General features: G+C 42.0%; 1 protein-coding gene across 1 annotated transcript; it reads left to right on the forward strand.

Moving 5' to 3' along the window:
- Window positions 1-2,613: 2,613 nt before the first annotated feature.
- Window positions 2,614-3,076, forward strand: LOC139837640 (mitochondrial import receptor subunit TOM7-1). The gene has a single exon (XM_071826983.1). It carries the CDS (start codon window positions 2,656-2,658, stop codon window positions 2,866-2,868), a length of 213 nt encoding a protein of 70 aa, XP_071683084.1. The 5' UTR covers window positions 2,614-2,655; the 3' UTR covers window positions 2,869-3,076.
- The last annotated feature ends 7,858 nt before the right edge of the window (window positions 3,077-10,934 follow it).

The following is a 10,934-nucleotide window of genomic DNA, read 5'->3' on the forward strand; positions in this document are numbered from 1 at the left end:
GTCGAAGCTCTCACACGTAAAGGGCTGCATGGTCATTTCATAAATCTCATTCACGCTTGTGTCTCGTCTCCTACCTTTTCGGTTGTCATAAATGGACAGGCTTTTGCTAAATTCAAAGGGGACAGAGGCATACGACAAGGATGTCCGTTATCGCCGTACTTATTTGTCCTTGCCATAAATGAACTATCTATTGCTCTGCAGGAAGCTATGGCTGCTAATAATTTTGCAGGTATTAAATTGGGGCCAAACTGTCCGCCTATCCATTCTCTACTTTTTGCGGATGATCTTCTGATGTGTGGACAAGCTACGGAACAAGAAGCAACAAAAATGAAACAGGTGCTCCAGGACTTTTGCAATAGATCAGGGCAAACTCCAAATTGGACGAAATCGGGAATTCTCTTCAGTAAGCATGTAGACAGCCACATAGTTCAATTGATCTGCAACATTTTCCCTGTCCCAATTATAGATTCAAATTTTATACATCTTGGACATCCTCTTATTATTCCAGGGAAAAACAGAAATGATGCTTATAATTTTTTTGTAGATAAATTCAAAACCAAACTTTCAACTTATAAGGCAGACCAACTTTCTCATGCAGCTAGACTAGAACTTATAAAATCTGTCTTCTCATCCATCCCTGTCTACTACATGTCAAATATTCTTTTCTCGAAAAAATTCATTGCAAAGCTCACCTCTATTATTAGGAACTTTTGGTGGACAGGTATCAGGAAAGACTCAAACTCCAGAAGCTTATGCCTAAGGGCTTGGAAAGACATTTGTATGCCAAAAAAAGAAGGAGGCCTAGGTATTAGAAATTTGCAAGCTATCAATCAGGGTCTCATTCTCATGGCTGCCTGGAGACTTGCAGAACAGCCAAACAATTTTCTCCACCAGGTTCTAAAATCAAAATATTTTCCCGACTCCTCTCTTTGGCGCCCAAATTCAAATGTTCCCAAATCGGCCTTTTGGGCCTCCATCCTTAAAGTGCTACCTATTCTCAAAACCCATACTTTCTACCAGCTTACTTTGGGCCAGATTTCTATTTGGAGCACGCCTTGGTGTGAAGGATGGGCTCAAATATATGATTCTCTGATAATTCAACCTGGAAACTACTCCTATCCAAGCCAAGTTAAAGACCTTTGGATACCCGGGCAAAAAATTTGGAATGAACAGCTAATTGACACCTTATTTCAGGGGCAGATGGCCGGAATAATCAAGAATACTCCGATTATCAATACACAGGATGAAGACTGCCTTTGTTGGAAACTTACACCTACAGGTAAATGCAATTCCAGAAGTGCATATAGAGTATGTCTTGACAATCTATTTGAGCAGGGAGAACCAAGACCAAGACAGGTTAGTGCAAATACCAAACTCCTTCTCCAATCCATATGGACAAATAAGAACATAATTCCCAGGATAAAAACTTTTGGTTGGAGGATCATAAGGAAGGCTATTTCTTCAGGAGCGAGAGCAGGTAAGTATAGTAAACACATTAGTAAATACTGCTGTAGATGTGATGTGGAAGAAACAGACCAACATCTCCTGTTCCTATGTCCTTTTGCTAGAACAGCTTGGTACATGCATCCCTGGTATTTGAAAATTGATCAAGTAGCTTCTCCCTCTGAATCTATAACCCAAATCATTAATAGACTCCTCACTATGAATCATCCTAACGGTAGTATTGAGAATATTCTTACTTTCATGTGGTGTTTATGGAAAACCAGGAATGATTCTCTGTTCAATAAAAAAGATAACACTCCTTTACAGGTTCATCATATGACTAATGCTATTAAACAAAATCTAGAATTATTTGATGTAGCACAGGTTGAAGTGAACAAGCCACAATCAAGAACAGAGGTACAAGAGGAGATGCTATGTCCAGGGAACACAATCAGCACAGATTTGAGAATACAAGGGAGCAAGATCTTCTCAGATGCGACATGGCGGAAAAACAACACAACAGGTGCTCAAGAATTACAGAAAACAGGGATAGGAATATACTGCCAATTCCTAAGGCAAGGCAGAGAAGAAACTGTCATGATTCAGGCATCAACAATCCAGCCTTCTTCTCCTATTCTTGCTGAAGCTGCTGCCCTTCTTCTTGCATCAAAAATTGCAGCGCAGGTCCAAGAACAAGGTGTCACTTTCCTTACTGACAACCTCGCTTTGGCGAAAGCTGCAGCAGCCCGCTCTGTCACAGATAAACAAGTGCCCTGGGAGCTTAGAGAACAAATTGCAGATTACAAGAAAGCATCGGAACCCCTTCTTCCGAAGATATATCATATAAAAAGAAATCTAAATAGAGTAGCTCACGACTGTGCAAAACAGGCACTTCGACGCTCTGAGTCGTTGCCTATCTTCTCCTGTCTTAATTCAGCTCACAGGAACATAGGAGTCTGTCCCATTGCTAGCTCTTTACAGAATTTTCATCTACAGGGATTTGTACTTCATGATGTACTTTGTTTATGAGCTGAATGCAATATAAGCGCCTCTGGCGCCTGCTTTGTTCAAAAAAAAAAGATGACCGTAAAATGGTATTCACTAAGTACGGTGACTGAATTGATTTAGCGTGACAAGTTTAGTTACTAATGATAGATTTTACTCAATTTCCAAATCATCCACCTCTCTGCTACGCGTCTGACGGAAGCGGCCATGGCGTCGGCAGCGGCGGGGAAGGGGAAGTCCCCAGCGGACGCGGCGGAGTCGTCTGCGGCGAGCGCGGCGCGGCTGGCGCGCGAGTGGAGCACTTGGGCGATGAAGAAGGCGAAGGTGGTCGCCCACTACGGCTTCATCCCCCTTGTCGTCCTCGTCGGCATGAGGTCCGAGCCCCGGCCCAGCCTCGCCCAGCTCCTCTCCCCCGTGTAGCGCTGTTCCTCCGCGAGGATGCGCGCGTATCGGGGCCAATTCAATTCTGTATTTTGCTCATCACTTTGTAATTCCGGTTCCGTTCTTCGGTCTGTTCTGATTTTGGGTGTCTTCGATTGGCATTCATTGTCCACGACTCCACGAGAGCATACAGTCGAATGTATCAGTTGCCGGAACAAAGGATTATGCATCTCTATGTTCTAATTAAGTCCAGGGCCTGAATTCGCTTGCAGGTTCTTACAGTGGCCGTTCTTAGAGCATCTTCAGCCACGTCCCTAGTGGTCCGATTTATCATTTGGGGACGTGTTTCCTTTGTACCGTCCTTGAAGACGTCGCACCCCAGCCGCGTCTCTCAAACGCACTCCAAAAAATTTAAAACACTATATTTCTATTGTAATAGATAGAAGAAAACTCTGTACTAATATTGTTGTACTAAATATTCAAATAGGCGCAACATAAATAAATTACTTATAAAAACTTTGAAAAAATGTAAACAAATCATATATAATTTTTTTAAACTACTTCTTTGATGGCCCGTATCGTCGTCCTTATCACGGTGGCGCTTCCTGCTCGTCACCTCTCCCGAAGAGGCGGTGTCTTCGACGCGTCGGAAGAACTTGTATTCTCCTCGTCGTCGATGGTGCTCGCCAATTGCGCCTAGGCCTTCGCTTTCGCCTCCGCCTCCCCCAGGCCACCGTCGCCTCCTCCTCCTCCTCCACGGCCTCCCATTCCTCCGCGTTGTCCAGCTGCGGCGGGGAATTATCACCGCTGCTAGGCGTCGCAACTCTGTCCCAACAATGGCGCCATCCCGGAGGCTTACCCTCGCTGTTGGTGTCTGATGGAAGCTGAGAGAGATCTCTTATTGTGAGAGGTTCCGATGAATAGCGGACGGTTGTAGATCGGAAAGCGCATACGTAGGGGTCTTATTGAGCGCGGATGAACGACATCGCAGATGTTGAAGAGAGCGCGGTTGCTTTTCCGCGTAGTCCGCTCTCCATTTCGGCGGTTCGCGCGTCGGTCGACGTGGTTGCCAATACGACGGTTCCCCTCCCCGCAACTATACTGTAGCTACGTAGGCAGCGGTTGAACGTTCGACCCGCTGACGCATCGGGCCCGTGTCTCCTCGCTTCGCTTCTCGTTGTATCCGGCGTATCTGGAGCGTCCCCTGTGTAGCGGGGACGAGCTCGGGGCGCCGAACAGTCGGACAAAAAAGACCTTTGAGACGCGCAACTGGAAATGATTTTTTATGCGGTGCGCCTCAAATTCTTTTAGAAGTCGTTTTGAAAAACGCGGCTGGAGATGATGTTAATCTCACTTCGGTGTGCATCTCCTCTAGTTACTCGGATGGACTGACAGCGCTCACTGGTGGAAAAAGGGCCTTTGGTCACGGTTCGCAACTGCCATTAGTCGCGGTTGCGCAACCGCGACCAAATAAGCGCGACTAAAGGCCCCCTTTTAGTCGCGGTTGCTTAAGAACCGCGACTAAAGGCCCGTCCACGTGGGCGCCAGGCGACCGTCGGGGCGGAGGACCTTTAGTCGCGGTTCTTCTGGCCAACCGCGACTAAAGGCCGCCGCAGGTTTAGGCCCCCCCTAAACCTGCCCCCCTAAACCTGTTTTCTGTTTAATTTGTATTGTTTTATTTCTTTTGTGCTTTATTGTAATTTTGAAGGAGTTTCACATATTCTACGGTACTACATACATGCATATGAATGTACAATTTCAAACAAATTTGAAATTAGAACCAAAAAGAATTCAAGAGGAATATACAATATATATTCAATATCATCGGATGACCATATACAAGTTTGAACAAGTTTCCATACATAATTTAATGCATGTATAGTTCTACGTCCTCGTAATGGTGTTCTCCTTTAGGATCGAGGACTTCCCTCGTGAACCATCCAGCTAGTTCCTCTTGAAGTGGTCGGAAGCGAGCTTCTGGACTAAGCATCATCCGGAGGTTATTCCTCTGAGCATTGGTATCACTCGGAACGCGCTCAGAGGTGTATCTCCGGATCATCTCACAGACGTAGTATCCACATAGATTGGTCCCCGGTGGCTGAATATCGCCACCATTCTTAGCCTTTGACCGCATGAAATGTAGCTCTTTTTTGAATTCACCGACCTTTTGATCTGAGAACCGTCTCCAAACCCTATGAGACAAAGAAAATTAAATGAACAAGAGAGTTATTATAATTACTTGAAGCTTAATTAGGAAATGAACGAAATAGGCCGAACGATATAGAGCGCAAATGAATGAAAATAATTACTTCTGCAGCATTCTTCTCATGTCGTCCCAAAGATTTGAATCCAGAGTCAGAGAGTCGTGGACGAGACATTCTGATTTGTCAACTTTAATTACTAGCAGAATCCAGTGGAACCTGCGAACACGATACATGCACAGTACGTCATGCATAACTCATCGATTAGCCGGCCACATACCATGCATGGAGTAAACAAAAGAGAATGTGCTCAAGACAGAAACACTCACCCAAAATGGTAAGGAAATAGAATATCACTTTTGAGTTCCTGCTTTGTAAGAAACTGATACGTCTCCGACGTATCGATAATTTCTTATGTTCCATGCCACATTATTGATGATATCTACATATTTTATGCACACTTTATGTTATATTCGTGCATTTTCTGGAACTAACCTATTAACAAGATGCCGAAGTGCCAGTTGCTGTTTTCTGCTGTTTTTGTTTCAGAAATCCTAGTAACGAAATATTCTCGGAATTGGACGAATTCAACGCCCAGGGTCCTATTTTGCCACGAAGCTTCCAGAAGACCGAAGAAGAGACGAAGTGGGGCCACGAGGTGGCGACACCCTAGGGCGGCGCGGCCTGGCCCCTGGCCGCGCGGACCTGTGGTGTGGGCCCCTCGTGCCGCCTCCTGATCTGCCCTTCCGCCTACTTAAAGCCTCCGTCGCGAAACCCCCAGTACCGAGAGCCACGATACGGAAAACCTTCCAGAGACGCCGCCGCCGCCAATCCCATCTCGGGGGATTCAGGAGATCGCCTCCGGCACCCTGCCGGAGAGGGGAATCATCTCCCGGAGGACTCTACGCCGCCATGGTCGCCTCCGGAGTGATGTGTGAGTAGTCTACCCCTGGACTATGGGTCCATAGCAGTAGCTAGATGGTTGTCTTCTCCCCATTGTGCTTCATTGTCGGATCTTGTGAGCTGCCTAACATGATCAAGATCATCTATTTGTAATTCTATGTGTTGCGTTTGTTGGGATCCGATGAATAGAGAATACTTGTTATGTTGATTATCAAAGTTATGTCTATGTGTTGTTTATGATCTTGCATGCTCTCCGTTACTAGTAGATGCTCTGGCCAAGTAGATGCTTGTAACTCCAAGAGGGAGTATTTATGCTCGATAGTGGGTTCATGTCTCCGTGAATCTGGGGAAGTGACAGAAATCTCTAAGATTATGGATGTGCTGTTGCCACTAGGGATAAAACATTAGTACTATGTTCGAGGATATAGTCACTGATTACATTACGCGCAATACTTAATGCAATTGTCTGTTGTTAGCAACTTAATACGGGAGGGGTTCGGATGATAACTTTGAAGGTGGACTTTTTAGGCATAGATGCATCTTTGGATAGCGGTCTATGTACTTTGTCGTAATGCCCAATTAAATCTCACAATACTCATCATAATATGTATGTGCATGGTCATGCCCTCTTTATTTGTCAATTTCCCAACTGTAATTTGTTCACCCAACATGCTGTTTATCTTATGGGAGAGACACCTCTAGTGAACTGTGGACCCCGGTCCAATTCTCTATCTTGAAATACAATCTACTGCAATCTTTGTTCTACTTGTTTTTACGCAAACAATCATCATCCACACTATACATCTAATCCTTTGTTACAGCAAGCCGGTGAGATTGACAACCTCACTTTGTTTCGTTGGGGCAAAGTACTTTGGTTGTGTTGTGCAGTTCCACGTTGGCGCCGAATCCCTGGTGTTGCGCCGCACTACATCCCGCCGCCATCAACCTTCAACGTGCTTCTTGGCTCCTACTGGTTCGATAAACCTTGGTTTCATACTGAGGGAAAACTTGCCGCTGTACGCATCACACCTTCCTCTTGGGGTTCCCAACGGACGCGTGTTGTACGCGTATCAAGCTCTTTTTCTGGCGCCGTTGCCGGGGAGATCAAGACACGCTGCAAGGGGAGTCTCCACTTCCCAATCTCTTTACTTTGTTTTTGTCTTGCTTAGTTTTATTTACTACTTTGTTTGCTACACTAAATCAAAACACAAAAAAATTAGTTGCTAGTTTTACTTTATTTGCTATCTTGTTTGCTATATTAAAAACACAAAAAAATTAGTTACTTGCATTTACTTTATCTAGTTTGCTTTATTTACTGTTGCTAAAATGGCTACCCCTGAAAATACTAAGTTGTGTGACTTCACAACCACAAATAATAATGATTTCTTATGCACACCTATTGCTCCACCTGCTACTACAGCAGAATTCTTTGAAATTAAACCTGCTTTACTAAATCTTGTTATGCGAGAGCAATTTTCTGGTGTTAGTTCTGATGATGCTGCTGCCCATCTCAATAATTTTGTTGAACTATGTGAAATGCAAAAGTATAAGGATGTAGATGGTGACATTATAAAATTAAAATTGTTCCCTTTCTCATTAAGAGGAAGAGCTAAAGATTGGTTGCTATCTCTGCCTAAGAATAGTATTGATTCATGGACTAAATGCAAGGATGCTTTTATTGGTAGATATTATCCCCCTGCTAAAATTATATCTTTGAGGAGTAGCATAATGAATTTTAAACAATTAGATACTGAACATGTTGCACAAGCATGGGAAAGAATGAAATCTCTGGTAAAAAATTGCCCAACCCATGGACTGACTACTTGGATGATCATCCAAACCTTCTATGCAGGACTAAATTTTTCTTCGCGGAATTTATTGGATTCAGCTGCTGGAGGTACCTTTATGTCCATCACTCTTGGTGAAGCAACAAAGTTTCTTGATAATATGATGATCAACTACTCTGAATGGCACACGGAAAGAGCTCCACAAGGTAAGAAGGTAAATTCTGTCGAAGAAACCTCTTCCTTGAGTGATAAGATTGATGCTATTATGTCTATGCTTGTGAATGATAGGACTAATGTTGATCCTAATAATGTTCCGTTAGCTTCATTGGTTGCCCAAGAAGAACATGTTGATGTAAACTTCATTAAAAATAATAATTTCAACAACAATGCTTATCGGAACAATTCTAGTAATAACTATAGGCCATATCCTTATAATAATGGTAACGGTTATGCTAATTCTTATGGGAATTCTTACAACAATAATAGGAACACACCCCCTGGACTTGAAGCCATGCTTAAAGAATTTATTAGTACACAAACTGCTTTTAACAAATCTGTTGAAGAAAAGCTTGGGAAAATTGATATACTTGCTTCTAAAGTCGATAGTCTTGCTGCTGATGTAGATCTTTTGAAATCGAAAGTTATGCCTAATAGGGATATTGAAAATAAAATTGTTACTACAGCAAATGCCATCCAAGTTAGAATTAATGAGAATATAAGATTAATGGCTGAACTGCGTGCTATGTGGGATAGAGAAGAAAATGAAAAACTAGCTAAAGAGAAGAATGTAGCCAAAGTTTGGACTATTACCACGACTAGTAATGCTAATGCTACACATGTTGCTGCACCTCCTACTATTAATAATAAAAGAATTGGTGTTAGCAATGTTTCCACTTCTAATGCAAAGCGCGAGAAACTGCCTGAAACTGCTAAAACTGTTGAAACTGCCTGTGATAAAGCTGCTGAAATTTTTTTCAACATTGGGGATGATGATCCCATTGCTTTAGATTATAATGGTTTGAATTTTGATGATTGCCACATCTCTGAAGTTATAAAGTTCTTGCAAAAACTTGCTAAAAGTCCTAATGCTAGTGCTATATATTTGGCTTTCACGCAACATATTACAAATGCTCTCATAAAAGCTAGAGAAGAGAAACTAGAGCGCGAAGCCTCTATTCCTAGAAAGCTAGAGGATGGTTGGGAGCCCATCATTAAGATGAAGGTTAAAGATTTTGATTGTAATGCTTTATGTGATCTTGGTGCAAGTATTTCTGTTATGCCTAAGAAAATTTATAATATGCTTGACTTGCCACCGCTGAAAAATTGTTATTTGGATGTTAATCTTGCTGATCATTCTACAAAGAAACCTTTGGGGAAAGTTGATAATGTTCGCATTACCGTTAACAATAACCTTGCCCCCGTTGATTTTGTTATCTTGGATATTGAATGCAATGCATCTTGTCCCATTATATTGGGAAGACCTTTTCTTTGAACCGTTGGTGCTATCATTGATATGAAGGAAGGTAATATTAAATATCAATTTCCTCTCAAGAAAGGTATGGAACACTTCCCTAGAAAGAGAATGAAGTTACCTTTTGATTCTATTATTAGAACAAATTATGATGTTGACACTTCGTCTCTTGATAATACTTGATACACACTTTCTGCGCCTAGCTGAAAGGCGTTAAAGAAAAGCGCTTATGGGAGACAACCCATGGTTTTTACTACAGTACTTTGTTTTTATTTTGTGTCTTGGAAGTTGTTTACTACTGTAGCAACCTCTCCTTATCTTAATTTAGTGTTTTGTTGTGCCAAGTAAAGTCGTTGATAGTAAAGTTCATACTAGATTTGGATTACTGCGCAGAAACAGATTTCTTTGCTGTCACGAATCTGGGCTGTTTTCTCTGTAGGTAACTCAGAAAATTATGCCAATTTACGTGAGTGATCCACAGATATGTACGCAACTTTCATTCAATTTGAGAATTTTCATTTGAGCAAGTCTGGTGCCTCGACTAGGATTGGAAAATGATACATGTAGTAAATTGCTATAATGTCTTGGGTAATGTGATACTTGGCAATTGTTGTGCTCATGTTTAAGCTCTTGCATCATATACTTTGCACCCATTAATGAAGAAATACATAGAGCATGCTAAAATTTGGTTTGCATATTTGGTTTCTCTAAGGTCTAGATAATTTCTAGTATTGAGTTTGAACAACAAGGAAGACAGTGTAGAGTCTTATAATGTTTACAATATGTCTTTTATGTGAGTTTTGCTGCACCGGTTCATCCTTGTGTTTGTTTCAAAATAAGCCTTGCTAGCCTAAACCTTGTATCGAGAGGGATTACCTCTCATGCATCCAAAATACTTGAGCCAACCACTATGCCATTTGTGTCCACCATACCTACCTACTTCATGGTATTTTCTCCGCCATTCCAAAGTAAATTGCTTGAGTGCTACCTTTAAAATTCCATCATTCACCTTTGCAATATATAGCTCATGGGACAAATAGCTTAAAAACTATTGTGGTATTGAATATGTACTTATGCACTTTATCTCTTATTAAGTTGCTTGTTGTGCGATAACCATGTTCACTGGGGACGCCATCAACTACTCTTTGTTGAATTTCATGTGAGTTGCTATGCATGTTCGTCTTGTCTGAAGTAAGAGAGATCTACCACCTTATGGTTAAGCATGCATATTGTTAGAGAAGAACATTGGGCCGCTAACTAAAGCCATGATCCATGGTGGAAGTTTCAGTTTTGGACATATATCCTCAATCTCATATGAGAAAATTATTAATTGTTGTTACATGCTTATGCATAAAAGAGGAGTCCATTATCTGTTGTCTATGTTGTCCCGGTATGGATGTCTAAGTTGAGAATAATCAATAGCGAGAAATCCAATGCGAGCTTTCTCCTTAGACCTTTGTACAGGCGGTATAGAGGTACCCCTTTGTGACACTTGGTTAAAACATGTGTATTGCGATGATCCGGTAGTCCAAGCTAATTAGGACAAGGTGCGGGCACTATTAGTATACTATGCATGAGGCTTGCAACTTGTAAGATATAATTTACATGATACATATGCTTTATTACTACCGTTGACAAAATTGTTTCATGTTTTCAAAATCAAAGCTCTAGCACAAATATAGCAATCGATGCTTTTCCTCTATGGAGGACCATTCTTTTACTTTCATTGTTGAGTCAGTTCAC

This window comes from Lolium perenne, chromosome 3 (genome assembly GCF_019359855.2).
Source record: "Lolium perenne isolate Kyuss_39 chromosome 3, Kyuss_2.0, whole genome shotgun sequence".
NCBI lineage: Eukaryota > Viridiplantae > Streptophyta > Magnoliopsida > Poales > Poaceae > Lolium > Lolium perenne.

Bases quoted from the DNA above. Each gene is read 5' to 3' on its own strand.
- LOC139837640 (XM_071826983.1), top strand. From the start codon at position 2,656: ATGGCGTCGGCAGCGGCGGGGAAGGGGAAGTCCCCAGCGGACGCGGCG.